We start from the raw sequence: 23,512 nt of genomic DNA, 5'->3' as shown, positions 1-23,512 counted from the left end.
GGCCAATAGATATCAATGTTATTTTAAAAGACTACAACAACCAAAACTGACAACTTTTCAGGCATTAATTAGATTAGGAATTTAGTAATAAATTAATGCTTATGTTTAGATAAAATCTGTGAGGCCATATACACTAGATTATAGCATATTGTTAAGCTATGCATACCAAATCATTTAAAGAATTAAATTCACTCAACATTTAAATTTACATGCAATTACTTTTCAGCAATTACAAGAGAACCATCTGGCAGGATTTAAAGTCATAGAATATTTCATCTGATACTAGGACTGATGACAATTATAATATGAAATCATTAAATGAATATAACTAGGGTCAATAAGATCTGTGACACTTCCACTATTTTGTACAGGATTAGGAAATATTGCTGAATTTTTGCTACTTTTATTTTTGTGTTGTGTTTTCATTTTTGTAGTTTACTGTTTTTTTTAAAGTTAAGTCTCTTTCTTACCGTTCAGCAACTAAGAATTGCTTGCATTCATCAGAAGTCATTCCATGTCAAGTAAACCAAGACTGATGAATCAAACTCATCATAAAATTACCAAAAAATCAAGTATAATGACCTCAAAGACAATTTATAACTAGAAAAGAAAGAAAGGTGTTAATCAATTGACTTACTATTAAACTGATTAATCAGTATCAGCAATCCTATCTAAATAATAAGTCAATCATTAACAAAAAAAAACTGATGGATTTTAAACCTTCCCATGACTAAACATTTTAGAGAATTGACAGACCAAAACAATTTGTATGTAATCTAAATTTTTCATTTTATTTCATACATCAGGCTCTTATAAAACACAGAAAAACTAATTTTATACTTTCTAAAATTCAATACTAGAATTTCTAAGTGTACTTGTTGTTGATATTCATAACTTTTTAGATACATATGAATTGAAACCTCCCTATCTACGATAGTGGAAACTCATTTCTATGATAGTATTGAACAGATTTATAGCCCGGATGGAGTTTACCTAATTAACTCTGTGTTATCATGTTTAAGTGCATTAGAGATAATAATAAGAAAAACTGGCTAATTAATTGCTACTGATCAATCAATAACCAACTGATTGGCTTACGTTTGTTAAAAAAAGTTTGAGTTTCTGGACGAAGAGTTCTTAAAATATCTTAGGTCACAGTTTTGCCTGTGAACTGAAAACAAGGATAAATCAAATATCCCTCTAACAGGGATTAATGGTTCAAATTGTAACTAATAGTAAAGGGAATCAAAATGTATACTTCAATCTGTTTTATCACTTTCTGTATTCCTACTTTTCAAATCAAAAGATGCATGACTCTCTCATTTTGCAATGTGGAATTGACGATTGATGAAACAAACCACATGCAAATGTAAACTCTTCCAAACAGAAGAGTATGCATATATCATGAATTTTAGGCCAAACTGTGACCAGATAATATGAAATTTTTTAGTCTATTGTTTTTCAAATATTCTTAAACAGTCAAGCCACGACCTTCACAGATCTGGTGGTTGAGCTGAAATCACTTTCAGAGTTTAAGAGTAGAACATTCAGAATTTTCAATTTTCTTGGAGCAAAAGTACAAGTTCAGATTTCATTAAAAAGTTAGTTAAAAATGTTTGATTTTTAACCTTATGTGCATGGGTGGAGTCAAAGTGTGTATGACCTTTTACAGAGTGCCATTCAACATCTTATTAATTATTGAATGTCAGAGTTATTGACTATTCATTTTACCTAACATTGTTGATTTAGCAACATTCTGTAGTAGAGGAGAATAATTGCCAGATAAAATAGACAGGGATACTGAAAAAACAAAAACAAATGTAGATTGCATTTCTGAGGTTTTAGAGGTTATGAAAATGCAATATGCAAATTGTGTGTGTATGATGGATAAAATTATTTTTATTCATTATATGAACACCTCCTTGCACTCCAAGTTGTCAAAGCCCAAGTCTGTTTTGAATTTCGTGCAAAGCTACATGAGGGCTACACAAGCACTAGCCATCCCTAATCTAGTAGTAAAAAACTAGAGGGCTACTCTTTTGGCTGTCACGTTATAAGTCCCCATGGCTAAAAGGGCGAGCATGTTTTGGTGGGGCAGGGATTTGAACCAGTGACCCTCAGATTGTGAGTCAAGCGCCCTAACCACCTGGCCATGCTGGGCCTAAGAACCCGAGTCAGAATGATGTCATCAATTCACATACATAGTTTGAGTACAAATACTACTTTTGTAATACATCAGATTCTATATATGCAACAGACTTGCATATTTGACTAAAAACTTGTAATTATTTGTGTAGATATATGTCATAAATTCAGAATTATACTCAAAATTCCTTCGCCATACAGGGTCAATCCAATGGACTGACTAGGTGCACATTCAGTTAAAGGACATGCAAATGGTTTTTCTTTAGAAGTTTGGAGCAAAATAGTATTTATTACACATGCTCGACATTCAGTTGAAAATGAAAATTAAATTTAAGCTTACAAGGTCTTACGTTTAACATATCAATTTCACCATTTCAACATCCCTCTTAGAACTTACTGCTTGAAAAGTATGATGATTCTGGGTGAGAATGTATGGCAAGCCTTTTCATAGTGTCAATCAGTTATGAATTACTCAATACTACTAATAATTATATAAAATATGTATCCATATGACATCTTAATAGATACAATGTTCAATGTACATGATAAAACAAGTATTTTAAAACTGAGTATAAATGTTAGTGCAGCAAAGACCAATGAAGTAAAATTATCCTTAAAGGTTTAACAAATATTCCATCTAATATGGTAACAATGTGACAGGGAATAACAAAACTTCTGGCAGTCAAAAATGTTGTTCTATGTTAAACTTAGCAATCTGTTAAACTGTGATGTTTTTATAATTTACATGTCAAAATTATAAATGTTAAATGCAACATATTTACATCATGTCCTAAGGCTGTGGTTCTCAACCAAGGATTCAGTGTATATTCTAAGGGGTGGATCCACAGCTGTGAAAAGCAAATTTCCATATCATAGTAAAAAAGAGAAAAAATACAATGTTTGATTAAATGAAACTAATTTGTTTTTGAAAATTGCATACTATTTTTGTATGTAGTAGGGTTCCATGTGGAAAAAAAATAGTTGATAAACAGTGATTTAAACATATATCTCACATTTTTGTACTTCAGCCTATATGCATAATATCAAACTTTGCTACTTCTTTACATTTTACACAGACTTAAATCTTTCAGTTTTCAGTCATATCTTACTGCTCACATTGTAGAAATTATACTAATAAATATCCTAAAATTATTCATACATTGTAACTGTAAGAGGATATATCTTTACACACTAGGCACTTGAAAATATTAGGTACTGAAATATGTTATATTCTGAGGTAACATTTTGGGACAACATGGGACCTATTGGTCCATCTTGGTTGTTCCATCCTCTAAACCAAATTAAAATAATTAAAACAAAAATCTTAAAGACATCCCTTATCATTCATATACTTATCAAGCTTTTTCTTAAACTCACTTAAATTTACTGCCTCCACAACATTCCGAAGGCTAACCACCCTGTTAGAAAAATGAAATTGTCTTAGCTGAAGATGACTCCTACCTTAACAAAATTTATATTTGTGTCCCATAGTCGTACTATTCTCACCATTAAGTATGAAGAAAGATGATGCATCAACACTATCAATTCCCTTTACAATCTTTCACAAGGTAATTTCAGAAAAACAAACTGCACTTTGTTAAAGATATCTTTCAGTAGTATGCAGTAAATTACCTTGCATTGTTCTGAAAATGTGTGGTAATATAGTTAAGTTTTATAACTGCTTATCACATAGATAATTTTCAGAATACACTTATTTTGACTAAGTACATTGTTCCATGTTGTTAACAATCATGATTGGAAAAAAAGAGTGTTTTCACTATATTCACAATATTAATGATTTTCAAACTTTAGCAGCTTCAGGGCCGTTTTTAACTTAAACTTTTTTTGCAGACCTCCAAACCTAACCTTTTTTTCTTGTTTTGAAAAAAAAAGATTCCCTTGTATTAGCTTTTTTATTTATAGGAAAGGTGAACAAGTATTGTTTTACATTGCATTCAAGTACATAAATTTTCATGTCCAAATCTGTTACTTTACCTCCAATGGTAGCCTGGCTGAGATAACCTGTGATTTGATTAACCAAATGGTAATAAGTTCTTACCAGCAGTCATAGTTAGAATTCTTAGCATTTTTGTTCTACACAAATTCAGGATGTGTTGAGCTATTTTTGTAGGTATAAAGATATAGTATAATAAGGAATGGAATGCCTCTGGTTTGCGTAAGTTCATCTTAAGTACTATGGTGCAGTGTAGTGACAAAATATACCTACTCCTATGGGAGTCACTGTTAAATTAGATAAGTTCATGGTGATTCAGAAGTTGACAAAAGGTTCAAAATTAACATAATCAGGGGCAATTAAATGTTAAGTCAAGTAAATTTTGAATTTTTATAGCTTGACTGAATTAGTAAATATTATCAATATAAATTGTCTAGTAATTGATATTTTTAATTTTGACACTTCATATGAGATTTTCTGGTCAAAAACACAACTATTTACAAAAATTTCCAACAAATGAATAAAGGGAGAAACATCTTTTGATTGATCACTCTATCCTAAGCTTAGTTTTGAGAGGGATTGAAATAAAATACTGAACAAAATGACACTTTAATCAATAAACAATTTTAAATATAAATTTTAAACTAAATGTCAAAGAAAAAAACCCTAAAAATACATTTTATGTGAATTAGGTTATTTGAAATCAATTTTAAAAGGATAAAGATGCAAAATTGACAACTAAACATTAATTGTACTTTTTGGAAATAAATAAGATATAAAAACAACAAAATTCTTGTAATTGGGTCTTTTTTTAAGGGTCTTTCTACATTAGTATTGTCATAATTGGAACTTTTTTGAGAATCTACATTGTTTTTTTTTTCTCTTCGCTGATACGGGTCAGGTTGTCCTTCAGACAGCTTAGAAATTTCCTTAAAATTGAGGCCTGCTGAATATCTTTGCTTTTTCAGCTGTAGATGAATTATAATATGATGGTTAATCCCAATTTTTATTGGTAATACAACATTCCAAGAGTTGTTAGTGGGTGGTGTTGACTACCCACCTTTCCTTTAGTCCATCACTTCAAAATCAGAAACAGCTAGTGCAGATAGTCCTTAAGTAACTTTGTGCAAAATATATATGTATATTATTAAGCCATAGTAGCACAAATATGTAGGTTTAAGATTTTTCATAGTTTCTCTAAATGTTCCTTTTGTTTGTGAATTTTGAAGGTATCTGCATTTTAAATTATAGTTGTTTGAAACCTAAAGAAATTTTCTTTAATGAGAGGACATAAGGTAACTACTTGAGATAAGGGTAAGCATATACAGTTGAGAGATGGGTTGAAATGGTATTGGGTAACAAACAATACTTTATTAGAAGTTTAATATGGTAACAAATATACGACGCTTGGAGAAGATTGTCATCATCACGTACAAGTAGTTTACCTAGACACAGGAATATATATGCACATACATACATATAGTATGAAACAACGAAATCACATTACTAGAGATTGCTTAAGGTATAATAAAGATATTTTGTTGATGTTTGGTTCCTTGTTTAGAATTACAGTGTTTTTACTTGTTAATAGATACACTATGGTGTTTTAAGTTGTAATGTTTGTAAACAGAAAGGTTATTATTATGCTCACCAAATGAAATCAGTAATACATAAAACATTATTATTATTATTACCCTTATTAGTGACAGTAAAATATGCTTTCATTATTTCTGTAGATACAACCTAAAATCCTACTTGCCCTACCACTAGCAACAGCACACTGTTTGGATGACGTAAGAGACTTATCAACCACTACACCAAGATCCCTTTCTTTTATAACACTGTTAAGGTTATTTCCATCTAAGTTATATTTATAATTCAAATTATGATAACCTATATGCATTACCTTCCATCTATTATAATTAAAACCCATCTGCCATTTACTTGCCAAACTCACTAAATTATCTAAATCCTTTTGTAAAGCATCCTCCTCCTCATCCTCACAACCGCCAACACCAAAGACCTTAATATCATCAGCAAATTTAAGTAATTTATTGACCATTCTTTCATCTATGTCATTGATGTAAATCAAAAAGAGCAAAGACCATAAGACTGAGGCCTAAGGTATCCCACTTGTAACCTTAATCCAGTTTGACTGAACTCCATTTATAACAACTCTGCTTTCTTCATCCAGCCACTCTTCTACCTAATTAGCTAACTTTTTCTACAGAGATACTTTTTTTATAATCTTTTTACATGACATCTTGTCAAATGATTTCTAAAAATCCAGATATACCAAATCTACACCCTTACCCTTACTTACATAAGTAGTAGCTTTTTTAAAGAATGTCAAAAGATTTGTAAGGCAAGATTTTTCCCTCAGTGAAACCATGTTGACTGTCCAATAAAATTCTAAACTTTATTAAATTACTTTGTGAAGCATCTTTTATTATACTTTCCAAAACTTTTCCCACAACTGATGTAAGACTGATAAGCCTATACTTACTGGGACAATTTTTATCACCTCCCTTGAAAAGAGAAGTTGCATTAGCTAACTTTCAATCCTCTGGTACCTGCCCACTATTGAAGAACTGACAAAAAATAGTAGCAAGTAGTTCACATATCCAATCTTTAACCTCCTTCAAAACCCTTTGGGAAATATTATCTTTCATTATGTTTAAGACTGTTTTTATTTTAATGACATGGCTGAAGTTTAAAGATACTCAATTTGGGCAGCAACTGGCATATGTAAGTCATGAATGCCTGGAATGAGAAAATCTGAAGTATCCCACTGCTAATGGCTATCATATACTAAAAGATTTTATTATTAAAAGTAATGGTTTAAATGTCAAAAGCTAGTGAAGCATTAAAAGCCAACAGACCTAAGATTTGTGTTAATAATGAAAAATTAAGAGGAATGTGGAAAAAAGAAAAACAGGTCATGTCATTTTTATTTTGTTAAAACCTAAACACAGTATTTTTAAATATGCTGCTGACAAAAACTGCACTACAGAGGTTAGATGTTGAGAGTTTAGCCAGCTGGCCCACATGTTAATTGCCCTGACAACTAATCAAACAAGTTGAAGCTGCAATCTTGCCACAAATAATGAGAATCTATATTCAGGGTGCAGGAATTTTGGACCTAAAGACTGGGACTTATCTGTAGGTCTAAGGTGGGTCCAGGGAGAGTAGCCCCTAGTTTTTAACATTTCGGAAGGTAAAAAACAGCCTATTCTTTATATTTTCCTTAATTTAATTATGGAATAGAAAACATCTTTTGATGTGAGCAATCATTGATTTTTCATTCTGATGACTATTCCACTTCTATGTCTACAATGATTTGCACTAAACTCTTCATCATTAGTGATATGTAACCTATAATTTTCACTCTACATTTGTCTTACCAAATATTTATCCAATTTCATACCTTTCATGGTTTTGATTTGCTGTTGTCTGCAAGCAAGTCAATGCACTAGCATTAAAATCAAGGAAGAAGGGGAACAAGAGAAATATAAATTTTAGCATAAAAGTTAATGAACCAAACAAAAATCATGGAATAAAGACATATATTGAGAGAAATACATGCACATTTTTTGAATTAAGAGATAGGCCTTATGGTAGTGGTACACAATATGAAATTACTGTTGCTTTGTATAAAACTTTTATTAGACTAAAGATGGAGTACTGTATTCAGTTGTGATTCCATTACACTGTATAAGAGACAAAATACTGTTGAAATGAGTGCATGGAAGCACTAACATGCTGAATCTTTGACATTTTCTTCATGGAGATGGGTTGATCGAAAGACTAATTTTCTCATTCAAAATCATTGAAGGTTTAGGATAAGCTAACAAAAATAGTCTCTGAGTTCTCGTTTGACAAGATAAATGATAAGAAAATACACATACATACAGTATTTATACAGAACGAATTTTCCTTTGATATATAAACTTTTGGAATGGTTTCCTGGTGACGTAACATATAGTCTAAATGGGGATTTGAAAATATTTGTGGGATAGTTATAAATATGGACAAAGCTGCATTAATCATTGGCTTAATTCTTGTTTATTATTTCATTCATATTTACCTGGCAAAAGTTTAGTTTTAGGAAAAACCTTCTTATATTCTTCATCCATCAGTTCTATGTATTGTTCCACTGTGACAGGTAAGTCCATTTCAGAGATGATTGTTTGTGCTGCTATTCTTGCTGTTTTTCCCATACACTTAACTTTAACATCCCAAGTGTAAGTTTTACCAAACCTACTTGTTACTGCAGAGATGGCCTCCGTATATAATGCTTCAGAATCTGTAAAAAGAAGTAACAGAAACTCCTTTTAATTAGATCCAAGTTCTATTATAAATCAATCTGAAGAATTATAAGTTAACAAAAAAGAAAACATTTGTTTCCCATTGATATTGTACTTCCATTTATTATGACAGGAAATACTTCTCTCATGTATAAAAATGAATACTACATGCACAAAGGCATAAGAAAATGTTACTCAAAAGCTCCAGAATGATTTCATATTCCTGGAAGGCTTAATATGTAAGTACAAAAAATAAAAAAAGGGAAGGAACCACAAAGTACAGCAAATAAAACTCAAGTTTCGTAGCTGAAAACTTAGTGATATAATTGGATAATAGGTACTGTTGTTAAAATAGGTTAACTTAAAAGTCTGGTAAGTTTTATCTCCAGATTAAGAAAAGTGAATACTTGGGGTCTAAAAACAAAACACGTGCTTACGGTTATGCCTTGAAAAAAAAGGGGTAGATTGGGATTTTTAAATTTTTTTGTACATGTTTTCTATTCTTATATAAGTCTTAAGACTGTATTTCTTTGAAGAATGGTTACCAAACAAAAAAGGACATGTAATTACTAGGAATAACAATTCTGACAATTTCAACAATTCTTAACTTGAGCATATTCAGCATTGATATTTGTCATTTTGTAACACTGTCAAATGATTACAGTGATTATATTAAAGCACTTTACTGACCTATATAAATTTGAAACATAGTATAAATTATGTGCTTTATTACTCTATATAGTTATTGTCGTTGCCTCAATACTTACAAAGTTGTATGTAAAATATAGGATTGGTTAGGTAACCTGAACAACACATTTTCTTTCAGACATGATCACCATAAAAAAAAGTAAAACTGAGATTTACATGTAGATGTGAATGCATTATCAACATACTAGTACCCTTTTAGTTAACATTCACTTCATTTATATGTTTAACAATACAGTTGTTTATTTCTATTTAATATATCTTAATGTTAAAATAGATCAATACCTTAATGTTACTATACCACTTTCCCACCTCTTCTAGTATAACCCTAGCTACCATGAGAAAAGTGGGAAAACCCATGAATTAAATAAGCATAATAATGATAACTGCAAATAAAATTTTATGAACGTTTTGATCAGTATAAAACAGAATAACACTAAATAAAATAAGGCTAGCTTTGTCAATCTCCAGGTAAATGCAAATTACAAGTATGAATGACAATACATATCAGCAGTATGTGTGTGTACACATGCAGCACTCAGGCATCATGTACATATTATGGTATAGTAGTATGTGTGAGAATTCCAATGAAAGTATAGTCTTACAATAGGTTGTACTTTACTGTATTTGACAGGCAGGCCAAGCTGGCTGTTCTGTTTAAAAGTTTTACATGTCATTGACTGTTTAATTCTTTAAGATACTATGTAACATTAGTGTGGTTTGGGCTTATTTTTTCCAATGTAACTTCCCAGGAAGTTAGTTAAATACCTTATAGTTTGTTTGAAGAGTGTACTTAGTACACAAAAGAGTGAATAATAATTTTAACATTCATTTGTTCTTCATCACTAAAATGCTAGGACAGTTTGGGCAATCCAAACAATTCAGGCTGAAACTCTTCCATAGACATTAGGCTCAAAGTTGCTTTTGCAGACAGCTCAGGGTCTATTCGTGGATCAGGAATCATGATTACCTGCATTCCAGCAGCAATAGCAGCTTCCACTCCATTTGGAGCATCTTCAAAAACAAGAACCTACACATACACAAAAATAAAACCTGTCAGATATCTTTTCTCTCATTTTTAGCTGCAATGGGAAACAAAAATTGCAGTAAAAACTTTTGATTTGAAAGACTGTACTGTACTCTAACTTAATAAGCACAAATGTAAATCTGTTACCAAGTAGCTAGATGTCTGTGATTTGCCTAAAAAATTTGACTTAGCTAAGAACTAAATTAACACTGTATCTATACAAATTATTTTGAAACAACTTGCCTATTAAAAAAGTATTACAGTTACACCCTCTGATGTCCAAAAGTGTTGTTAATGTTAATCTTAATATTCTAAAGGTATCTTAATTGACAACTTCACAGATTAACACTGGCTTCTTTATGAATTAAGAAAACATTTCTGCTTCAGAAACATACAAATAACATTAGGCTCAAGTATTTTCCCTTTCTATAGGTAAGACTAAGTTAACATCATTGACACCAAAAAGAGAAGAAACCCTAACCAGTGTACACCAATTAGGAGAATAATATAGGCCTCCCAGTTGTGTATGCCTGCCTGCCAGTCTTTAAAATAAAGGCTAAATTTGACAAATTTCAGGCTGAAATAGCTAGTTTTAGTGAAATCTTTCTGGGGGTGTTATATTTGATTAAATCCTACAAAACAAATGTGTACATATTTCAAATCTAGTTGTTTCCCACCTTCTACCTAACAATCAAGGACAATCTTTCTTACCTTATAACTGATAATGCTCATATGTCACTGGTAACAATGAGTACCTGCTTCAGGGTACATATATGACAGATTCAACTAAAGAACTGAATTTTAAAGGAACAGCACAAGGCTTTATTTTTGTAAACATACATTTTTTTATAGGCTGAAGCATTAATAAACAAACTGTTATGGGCTATTACTACTTTTTGAGCAGGTTTTAAAAGTTAAGCCTCTGATAAACTGGTTTTTACAGATTCCTGGGAGATCTGAAAATATTAAATCTGTAGAATTAATTACAAAAAATTTGAATCTTAGATGAATTTTTTATCATAATTTATTTTTCAACTGCATTGGTAGTATAATTAATACTGCAGCTTTAAAGTAGTTAAACTGTATTTAACATATACCTTCTCTGGTGAAGGTGCATCATGAAAACGTGATGCACATGCAAGAAATATATCGGGAGCAGGTTTACTTTTTGTAACTAGCGAGTCTTCACTTCCAAGCACAATATGATGAAACAAATCAAAAAATTCTTGGTGGTGCTTTGTTTTTAGGTCAAAACTACTCTTCTTGGAACTTGTTGCAATAGCAATAGGAATCCTGTGTTTGTGAAGGTGTCGAACAATCCTATCAACACCTAAAGAGTAAATTGGAAACAAACTTGTAAATAACCCAAAACAACAATTACTAAAATATATTTGTAATCACTGCTACTTCTATTGCAGCATCTGTATGTGTACTGCTTCTTGTTTATAACATAAAAGATACGTCAGTATATCTTCAAGCACATTTTGTGTTATATAGATTATTTTGGAAAGCTGCATCTTCAGAAATAGCAACCCTTTTGCAGGACCCTCTCCAAAACCATTACTATCATCTTGAGCCCTAATAGACAAAGAGGTCTAATTTTTAAAATATATCAGTGAGAAACGAAAATCAATGATTTATTGAAGAAAATAACTTAAACATTTTACTTTAAATATTTTTCATAACTGGAAAATAGGTTATAACACACATAGTTAACATATAGAAATAAACAACGACTTGAAAGTTATTATTCATTAATTAATTAAAGACATAGGTTTAAAAGGGTTTTCTGCAAGTATGGAGATTGGAAAAGTCATTAATAAAGTCATAGTAGTTGATGTCCTTTACAGGATTTCTCTCAGTGGTGAGCCTAGACAACTAGTTAAGATTGTCTTCAACCACTGTAAAAAAATAAAGGGTTTTTCAAACATTTTAGAGTAGAAAAGGGTACTGTCTAATGCAACTGGAAAATACTGTGGAAAGTGTTATTCTGATAGAGATGTCAGTATTAAGATAAATGTTTTGAAGGTAATCTTTTCTAATTATTTTGGCAAGTACTGAAAATGACAGCCTTTAAATTTCTGTACATTGCTTTAACTGCCTGTGAAAATGAATACAGTCTTCATATGTTTCTTCAAAATCATCATTATAATTTTAATCTAATGATGCTTTCAAGAATCCAAATTTATCATCCAATCATGATGTTTTAGCTTTTACTTTCTTGATTAATAATGGGCATACACATCAGGTCCCATCAACTGCTATTACTTTGCATTAAAACTTAATATTATTCTTGAATGGTGTTTATCCACAGATACATATAGTATCATAGTTACACAAATATCAGTACTAGTTTCATAGATGCTTTCTAAGTGCATTAAACCTTTCTATTATGGAAGACAAGAAGAGTGACAAAATATGTTTCTAGCAGCTCATGCTTCACTTCAAGACTATGAGTTTCATTATGTATAGCTGGATATTCAGAACTATCTTCTAAATGGCATGTAAGAAAGATATTAATTACTTCTACATAGAAGTCTGCCAGTTTTTCATATGCTTCAGCTTGAGTTGCCCATCATGTAATGAAAAGATTATTTAAAACTTGGAAATCAGGCTTGAAGTGGCTCATTAAGATATTCCATTTTTGAGATGAGACAGAAGAAAGTTGTACAACTGTTGGAAAGTTGAAAATATCAAACAGCATCTTTACAACATTCTCCAGCACATAATTCTATGATATTTAAAAAGTGTCCTTTGTATGGCACTTAAATTGCAAGGTTATTATGCTCTTTTATACTAACTTGGAGACCATTATATGCCCAAAACACATTGCTACTATTATCGTAACTTCACACTCTGCAATTTTGTACGCCAATTGAGTGAGTAGTTATCTCACTCATAAAGAAATTTTCAAGTTTGTTTTATGATCTGTATTTGGAATGAAACCTAAAAATAATTATACAGAGGATCTACTGGGAAGAACATAATGTACAACAAATTCAGTTTATTTACATAAGAAACATCTGATGTTGAATCCACACTAACAGAAAAATGTTTAACAAGGTTCAGGTAAGTTCCAGTTTCATTCATAACCTTTTGTTCCATAAGTATAGTGAATTCATCACAAATATTACTTTATAAGTACAATGGATTTTCCCTTCCTGTATTTCTAAAATGTGCTTCGCGTTGTGATGAAAAAACAAAAACAAACAGTTAATCTCAGTGATCAATTCAAGGGACTCTGGAAAGTTCCCACTGTGTGGAAAACAGAAAGATTCATTATCTCCCCAGATAGCCATTCCTTGAATGGCCAATAATTTTCTGTTGCCAGAAATATTATAAAACGTTCCTCCATTAATAAACTTCATCTGTTTTTGGTCTATGTACTCATGTAATTTACTTGTTACAATAAACTCCAACTGTGTTGAATGGAATTTTTGTAGTCTTTAACTCTTTGTGCTGCATGTCTTCAGACACTAACCCCACACAAGCGAACTAAGTATGCACTTCACAAGATTGTGGTGATGAAATGGGAAATAACTGGTAAGACAGACTGAATAACAAAGAAATTTAAAAACTAATGATTTATAATTTCTCTGTTTAGTAGCTTTCTATTCAATGTGCCTTATAAAGATGTATTTTTTGTCAGGAAAAACTTGCACAGATGTAGTAAAACTACAATTTATATTCTGTTGAACTTCTAATAATAGCAATGTAATCACAAGTTGAGAGTTCATTACCTAGTCTGCAAGATCACTACTTACAGTTAGTTGTATTCTAAAGCAGTGCTCGGGCATAAAAGTCTTGTTAAAACTATAAAGTATGACTGGCATTCAAAATGTAAGTTACCAAAATAAAGTAAATAAGTGAGAAAGAAAATAAGTGAATTTAGAAAAATGGTTTTATATTAATTTGAATGAAGACAGATTACTTTAGTGACTGAAATTGCAAAAAATATGATAAAAAGATAAATAGAATGGTATTCTCAGATTCTGAAAAAAGTTTTTAAATTAAAAAATAAAATCATCAATATTTAATACTTCAAATTGCATTTGTGTGTGTGTGTATAATAGACACACACATATATATACATATGTGTAAGGTGACGTAATGGAAATAATTAACCCCTAAATACACCAAAAACAATTTTTACTTTATTAAATGGTGTTTACATGCTCTGAATGCATTTAATACAGAAACATAAAGTCTTCCCATTTTCAAAAACTTCTTCCTCTTGGCATCTAGAGGGAGATGTAACTACTACTTTTTGAGTCTGATTTGACCCCTGTATAGACTTTTTACAGAATTGATTTTGCATTGTTTAGAAGTTATAATTCTCGTGATAAATATCTTTTTTTTTTGTATTTTTTGGTGTCCAAAATAAGTGGTATGACTTTTTCAAAACAGATGGCCTGTTAATGATTGGACAAATAATTTTTCTAAATACAATTAACAATCGGTATAACTATTTAGTTTTAATTTAAATATTTTAAATGTTTGTTTTTAACTTGTTTATTTTCATATCAACCAAACAACTAGAAATAAATATATAAGCTTCAAAATCACTGGATTATAATCTGACCGAGTTACTCATTCACAGAATATACTGACAATATTTTAACTGACTTATTTAAGTTGCTTTAAGATTATGTGGTTGACACTGATTAAAGTAGTATATTATTATAGTGGCAGTCCCTTCTGTCATATAAAAACAACTGACAATTTGGGTACAGTGTTACACAGCTTACAAAAGTTAATTGGTATCATACCATCAGTGTAAAAGATAAAATCAGTATGGAGAAATTAAACACTGTTACTTGTTAACATAACAATACTATATTAACTGAATATATTTTCTAGTTTTATTAAAGATAGGTAAAACTTTTATTTGACAAAATAAATTGATGTTATTCTAATTTTTATGTTGTTTGAATTTAAATTTAGGCTACTTAAAAAATATCCAAAAACCCTAGGATTTTACTTTGTCTAAATACTCATTTGCCTCATAGATAAAACGAATTATGATTACTCTTTCTCTTGGTTAGTCACAAAGAATTTGAGTAACTGCTCAGTTAGTTACAATAATTAAGGCTTCAATGTTGCTTGAAACATGAAAGAAAAATACTGAATTGCCTGGAATAATAAGTCTGGAAAATTGTACATAGTATTGTTGCAACTGGTGACTGGTAAGTGAAAATATCTGTTTTTGTTTCTAACATTAAACATTGCAGTTGTGTAACTTGAGCACATGATAAATTTTCATGTGCAAAGTTGATGATTAAAAATTAACTTCATTCTAAATTATTGTACCTGAAATCTGAAGATAGGGTTCCCTGGGTTTTTCATATTTTCTCGCCACTTTATAAAATTTTGATGCACAAATTTTTAGGTAAATTCTCACTATATTTCAACAAGTGTATGTTACAAGTACTTTATAATCAATATTTCATCATTTTTTGACATTTATTTTGTGTAATTCATGAAGAAAAATGAATAAAAGAAGTTTGCCTATAAATAACCCACTTGTCAATTTTTTTTTCATAAGTTTTTCTACCTATTTTAAAGAATTATCTTTGCTATGAACTTATTATCCCTTGAGGATACACATTATCCATTTCTAGATTTTCAAGTGTTTTCCTTAGTTTTTTTACATGTTTTGGTTGTCACCTTGTTATAGTGCCACATCAAACACAGCTTTAAAAACAGCTATAAAGAAAGTTTAACTGTGATTGGCTAAAGCAGGAATTGTGTGTGATGAATAGGGTGCTAGACTCACCACCTGTAAGTTGCAAGTTCAGATCCCATCACCGAACAGGTCTAAATTTTAACGATCATCTGAAATGACTAAAATCTTCCTCGGATGACCAAATTAAACCCCCATGTTGTCCAACGGATAAATAGTGCCCTGGAACAGACCCTTACTCAAAACAACATCACAGTCTACTGTATGCTTATCCATGCCCACACTATACATGTAATGTTGTCTCCGATCCTCAACCAAAATCATTGGTAGTTTCACTAACTACAAACTCGAAAATTTGAATACCCACAAAAATATCATTTTGTCCATTTTCTTCTTTACAATATATTGTACTTTGTACAAGAGAAATGTTGATACAATCCACCAAATGGGATTGAAAATATTAGGAAAAGTTAGCTTTTGTGATTGGCTAATAATACTATTTTAGTCACTAAACTTTTCATACAACTCAGTTAGTTACATTACCACACTTTGTATTGTGTGACGTTGGTATACAAATATATGGGCTGGCAGGAATTTGCAACAAAAATGAATATGTAGGGAGAATAATTTATAGTATAGATGTTTACAATAATAAAACTAGCATGGTTGTCTAAACTTCTTAATGATAAACCTTTGGTAGGAAATAAAATGATCAAATTTACAAAATCAAACTTAGAATTTTCATAATTAATATTCACAGCTGAAACACTGACCCCCTTTCAATTGAACATGTATAGGCCTCAGGCTAACGTTAGATAGACATGACCAATTGAGTCTAGGAAATACAGAAGTTCTTTAATTCACGTAAAAAGTTTTACACACAACTCTTCAGACCTTTGTTTTTACTAGATAGAGTAGTTTTGTAGTATGGTATTCTAAGGTGAACTTGGGAGCTTATCCGATAAGCCTATAAAACAGGCGATTTATTCAAGATATGGCATTACAGAACAATGATAAAACTCTTAGACTAAATTTAAACTAAAGAATAAATAAAAGATCGAAAACGATGTGTAACACATATTGAAAACAATCTTTATTTACTGGTTTGAATTTTAAAGTTCAGTTTCAGTCAAGGAGTACAATTTAGCCATTGTTTAAGTTTTGTGGATTAAAATGATCAAACATTTTAGTCATGTCTTAATTTTTTGTATACTATTCACAGGTGGAGTCCAAACAGCGGTGTTATTTTACACAAAAAGACGCATATAAGTCACAAAAATGAAGTTTTACTGCAGTTACACCTTTCTTCCACCATCCTTCCGCAACTTGTTTTGTAGTATGGTATTTTAAGGTGAACCTGGGAGCTTATCAGATAAGCCTATAAAACAGGCGATTTGTTCAAGATATGGTATTACAGAACAATGCTAAAACTCTTATAGAATAAATTTAAGCTAAGGAATACAATAAAAGATCGGACACGATGTGTAACACATATTGAAAACAATCTATAGTTATTGACCAAGATAAAAGCGTAGTGTTTATGTGCTTATGCTACGTTTCACAACTGCTTCTTTCATATATATTTAGACCAGGATCATTTGCCAGAATACAAAGGTTTCTTAGGTTCTAAGAAACTTTACATTTACCCAAGCTACTACATGACCGGTTATTCTCATTCACATAGGTGGGACCGTAACTTTTAAATATTAACTGTAAAACCATTGAAGGGCACTGCTGTCGATTAACTGATACAAGGTCGCTGTAAATAATGTTCTTCATGGGAAGAAATAGATATTACTACTTCAGAAATGCTAAAGGAACAATGATAACTGGAAACAAGACCACCTTAACGGTTTTCTTTACCCTGTATTGTGTGTAAACCTGCACATGTTCAAAACCAATAGTAAATTTATACAAATTAATAATAATAAAGAAAGAGAAACCTATAGTATAGTCCTCTACAACATTTTCCCTTGTTTCTTATTTTATTTCCAGTATCACGAACTTTATTATGGAATTCATTCATTCATATCATACAACATTCATGAAGTACTTCATGTAGTGTACCTAAACGCGTGTGGAATGATGTACGAATTATTCTAGATGCAAATATTGTGATATACATTTATCTCCATTAGATGTCGCCACATACACATAAAGCTTTTAAACAGTCTTCAGCTCCTGCTCAACTGGCATTATAACCATCTTGTGAGACTTTCAGAAACTATGGTTGATAGCCTTGGCCGAGTCGGGTGCTGCCACCTGTGAGCCGTCAAACTCAAGCAATTTTCTTTTCAGGCAGATAATAACATACTAAGTTCGAGTGACTTAAGAATTTTTCGGTTAAAAACTTTCGTAAGTCAGTTTTAATTATTCGTGGTGTTACTATAGTTTATATCAATATACACCCAAACATATCTTCATCGCAGCATACCGAGAAATTCTTCCGGCCTCAAATAAATCTAACATATGTTATGTGATATTCTCTACAAAAATCTTGCTACGCTGCTAAATTTTGCGAATAACTTTCGTTGGACGTTTCACCTTGGAGAAAATCACTTAATAGCCCAGAAAATAATGGTTTTATAACCCTTCAGAGTGTGTTTTCGAACACCCAACATTTTCAGATTGTGCAAACTGCTGAAACGTTAAGCATGATGTCTACTGGCTCCAGCTGTCCTGTGTTACTCGAGTAGTAGTAACAAAATATAATCCATACATTCTGCCAATCATTACTATATGACAGTTCATATGACTTTCCTAGCTGTCGATCAAGATTTAATTGCTGCTGTATTGATTGAGAGGCTGATGTTGGTGGTTTAAGAATTGTCTCTGGACCTGGCATTTCTTCATCTAACATAGAACCAGGTATTTAAATGCTTATTCTGGAGTCCAGCCATTCCAAGCAGTTACCTGCCTGAAACGCTTCAGAAATCAGTCCAGATCTTCCTTTTCTCTGCTTCTAAGGAGTGAGTTGTTTGGCCTTGTTTATGGAAACCCACAGTCATGATCAAAATTCTTCTTGCTGACCTTTTGTTCTAAAAAGTTAGCAATAATCAATGCTCCAACAAGCAGTAGGCTACCGACCTCGGGGTGTAGAGCAATAAAGTGTGCTTAGCAACTTGTCTATTACTCTTCCATGGATTGCATTAACATCAACAGTACATATCCCAGCTGAAGGAGGCTCATCATTTCTCTGTGATCCACTTCAAATCTACTATCTCACATGCTAGTAAAATGGCTACAGTTGGCAGACAGCATCCAACAGTGCATTAGTCTTTCATTAATCTTGTTGAATTCCAATCAGTGCAGGGGTACAGCATTGGTCTTGAAGACTTATACAGACTTTCTCAACAGGTTTCAGACTCTCCACATGCCCCAATGACTCTCAGATCACGTCGCACAGAGGACCGACTCTTGAAGAAAGAACTCTATTGACCAACTATCTGGATATACTAGATGGTCACAGTTCTTCCTCTTCAATCAGGGGTCAAGGTGAGAATACAGTCATGAACCTTTGCAACAATGGCAAAATTCTAATACCAAGAAGACGACTTCTAGATACAACCACTCAGTCTGATTACCATAGTTGTTTAGTGAGTAACCCTCTAGGTCGAACATCCTTCTCGTTGTTGAAAATAAAATTTTTTCAAAGAATGTTTTAAAATAATTGCCAGAGTTGATGCTAAGGGGAGTTCACACTTCAATAGCAAGTTTTGCAATAACCAATAACCTGCAGTCATGGCATCAAAATATGTTTTTTTTTCTATTCTCTGATATATTCAGGTGAAATTAATTAACCCAATAGCTGTATAAGAAAAGTCCACAAAATTGTAGATCTGTTCAAAATATGGTATTACAAAACAATGCTAAAATTCTTAGTGGCTGAATTTAAGCTAAGGAATAAACATATTGAACACAATGTGTAGACATTGAAAACAACCTTTATTTTTTTGCAAAGACAAAACAAGTGTTTGTACCTGCTTACATTATATTTCATAGCCACTTATTTCAGATATATTTAGATCAGGATCATCCATCAGATTGCTTGAATGCAAGGTTTCTTAGGTACATGCTACCACATAACTAGTCATTCTCATTACACATAGGTGAGATCATAAACTTTAGATATTACCTGTAAAACCACTAAAGAACACTGCTGTCAATTTCTTGATACATGGTTGTTGTACTCACTGTTCTCCACATGCAGTAACAGGTATTACCAACTTTGAAAATGTCAAAGGAACAAAGGTAACTTGAAACAAGGTCAATTTAATGGGTTTTTTAATCTGTGTTATGCAAAAAACTGCACATGTTCAGAATAGTAATAACACTACATAAAGAAATAAAAACTTATGGTATATTTATATACCACAGTAGTTACTAAACGTCTGCCTTATATAACAGTTATTTCATGTTTTTTTGTTTGAAATTTTGTGCAAAGCTACACTATGGCTATCTGCACTAGTTATTTCTTGCTCAGTTTGTATTTAAAATTTTTCTGCCAAAGTCTAATAACACACAACCTTACCAGGAATAATAAAGTAAAACAACAATAATAAAGTAAAAACATTATGATATAACTGTGATTAAAAAAACACTCTGTACGTTAATTTATGTTACAACAGCAAGGTATGTAAAGAGGATCAGCACAATCCAAATGTTTAGTCCAAAGCCTCTGATCAGTTTGCTAGCTACATTATGTCTAAGTGTTAGCCTATTTGATAGAGAATCCTAGTTTGCAGATTAAGAAAACTATATTAGAAATGAAAACCTTGTAGTAAAAAGGTTAGGCAATAGAAACAACAAAAAATGTGCATTGAAACTAATTAAGATAGGAAGTGAATTCTATGCAGCATGTATTCCAATTTCTCAAGCATAAACAACACATTTTTATCTTCTGGTTTATAAAGATTTAAATTAACTTACAAGAAATTTTAGCACTGCAATTATTACTTAACAGATAATTTTGTTTTAAATAAAAAGGATAGTTTCATCAAGGTGTATTAATCCATATAAGAAAAAGTGTTTTTAATTTACAAATAATTTTATTTTTCAAGACAGCACTGTGTTGGTCATAACACTCTTAATAAGCTTGGCTAATTCCTGTTTGTTATCACTTACAGAAAGTAGTTAAATACCTTTTGTTATGTCAGGCACATTAGCTTCTCATTTTAGCCAAGCCTTGCAATTTCCATCTTCTTACTGTTGTTATTGACTAAATTTAAAATCAGATCATCAACGAATATTTTCAACATTCCTATTGATGAAATTAACATTAAAGTCTTCTAACAGATAGGCCACATTCAGCTTGAAAATAGAGAGAGAAAAACAGGAAAATTAGCAGTAAATTTGTGATATATTCTCATACATCCAACTAAGAATCAACAGTATGATGGTGAAATTCAATTAGTTTTGTTAGTCCTAACAAATGCTACTTTATTTCATTGTAAGCTAATAATTCTTTTTTACATAAAGAAATCTGTTTGTGCTACATATATTTAATGAATGTATGATAATAATGTCTCATTATATGAAAGTAGATTCATTGTTAGCAAAAACTTTTTACCTCTGCTCTCTATATAACTTATCATGTCTATTCAAAATGACCTTGTTAAAGGATAAAATATTTAATATATTTTATTTTCATTTTATCTAAGATAATTATTTAATTGTGTACTTAACTATTTAACCTAATCATACAACAAGATATTTGGTATTTTTAATATAAATAACATAAGCAACACACAGTCCTGATGTAACCTTTCCTAATTTAGAACTGCTGACCTGAGGGAGGGCAACCAGTCAGCACTGCCTCATACATGGTTACCCTTAACTGAGTAGTAGGATATTTACTGTTACAGTTACAATTCCTCTACAGCTGAAAGATAGAAGCAATGGCATGTCATGGCTTGACCCATGAACCTTCCAACATGCAACCTGGCATGCTAACCACTTAGCTCCCTAATCAAACAATGAACTTAAGTGAGGGATATTGAAGTTCATGCAACAAAAAGCACATAATCTTGTATTAGCTAAGATAACAGGAATACTTTTACCGTATTTTAAGATTTCAATAAATCTTAACACAAGTTCACAACTGCCATTAGTATAGCAATAAAATTCACATATATTGCATAGAGCTTTCAAATGTTTGAACAAAGTGAGTACAATATTTGTAATAATATTAGTGTCAGAACTTGTATAAATGTACATAGTTTGGTAATAAAATATGATAATCAGATATTTAAAATTTCAAACAGTGCAGGTAAAGGGCACTTGTTTCATCTGAGCTGTAAAACATTTATCTGTAATGAAATATTCACTACTAATACTTATAATAAGTGCAGATAAAATCACACTATACACTTTTATTTCTCAAATCTTATAGTAAAGTTATTCAATGTGAAGCAATGAAAATATGAAGAGTTATGTTTCATAAAACTTTCTAGCTCATAAAATTATGATTAAAGAAACTATGCTACAATTTTTAAACCTCTATTCAAACACAATACAGGGTGGCCCAAACTTATCATTCCTATTTTAAACTTTAATAATTAAATAACTAAAGAAATACAACCATGAAGTTTTCAACATCTTGTAGCCCAACTCAAACAGTTTTTATTAACATGTTTTTCACTCCAGTGAGTAGTGTTGCCCCATAAAATGGTAACCATGCAAGAAAAAAGCTCATTCTGTCATTTGGTTTGCAGGGTAGGCCAATTCTGTGGCTTCTGCATTCCCCAGACATTGTGTATCGCAAACATTATGGAGCTAAAGACTAGGATAACAGGCACCATTTCCACTGTAACTGTAGACATGTTGCAGTGAACGTGGTGTGAAATCGAATATCAGTTAGACATGCTGAGTCCCACTAATGGTCCACACATAGAAGTCTACTGACGTGTCAATAAAAACTGTTTGAGTTGGGCTACAAAATTTTGAAAACTATATGGTTGTATTTCTTTAATTATTAAATTTCAAAAGAGGAAAGATAATTTTGGACCATCCTGTATATTTTTCAAAAGTTTGATAAGAGTTAGGTTATTATTATTATGAATTATTATCTATTTACAAACAACTTTTACAGAGTTATACTAAAACAAATCATGACCAGTAATTAATATTTTGGCAAGAGAGAAAAATTCTAGATAATCCTATATTTTACATAGATTTTGCAATTCTACAAATTTATTCTGAAATCTGAACTTTACTCTTAGTCAAATTCTTATCCCTAGATGCTAATGAGTGTAACTTCCATTAATTTTTTATTCTAAAGTTTGTAGCAAGAATTGGAGCACTAAGTAATTATAGGAAATTGGGTTAACATTAGTTATTGTCCAACTTTTCTGCTTACATTTTCTTATCAAAGATATCTGACCACTCACATACAATCAACATAAGTTTTGTCCTAAAACCTAATCTAGTATAATTTCATTTAGTTTGTTGAGGCTTTAGTACTTGCTTAGCTGCCACACAATCATGAATTATTATTACAAGAAAATGGGGACAAAAGTGGGATCTAACACGCCATGAATACGGAAATGGTGGCGCACATACAGGCGGGGGCACAGCATCTAAGCCATGCATACACAAGCACTCTGGACAAGTCCTCTGGGCGAGTCCAGCGACATCAGCGCGAGAGCTTCCTTGCGGCTTTCACTGCCACGCATCATAACATGCCTCGCTCG

The 23,512-nt window shown here is 31.4% G+C and overlaps 1 protein-coding gene across 1 annotated transcript in view; it reads right to left on the bottom strand.

Moving 5' to 3' along the window:
- Positions 1-9,874: 9,874 nt before the first annotated feature.
- LOC106459510 (pseudouridine-5'-phosphatase-like) overlaps positions 9,875-23,512 on the bottom strand; it is a 16,108-nt gene continuing 2,470 nt past the window's right edge. Inside the window, exons 2-4 of the mRNA XM_022386012.1 lie at positions 18,541-18,674; positions 11,236-11,526; positions 9,875-10,141 (exon numbers count right to left, since the gene is read on the bottom strand). Of these exons, the coding sequence (XP_022241720.1) occupies positions 9,965-10,141; positions 11,236-11,526; positions 18,541-18,674 (602 nt within the window). The 3' untranslated portion in view covers positions 9,875-9,964. The remainder of the gene's footprint in view (positions 10,142-11,235; positions 11,527-18,540; positions 18,675-23,512) is intronic.

The sequence above is a fragment of the Limulus polyphemus genome, unplaced genomic scaffold (assembly GCF_000517525.1).
Source record: "Limulus polyphemus unplaced genomic scaffold, Limulus_polyphemus-2.1.2 Scaffold620, whole genome shotgun sequence".
Lineage (NCBI taxonomy): Eukaryota > Metazoa > Arthropoda > Merostomata > Xiphosura > Limulidae > Limulus > Limulus polyphemus.
Note: the sequence above shows the minus strand (reverse complement) of the source record. Positions and strands in the feature narration are given on the sequence as shown.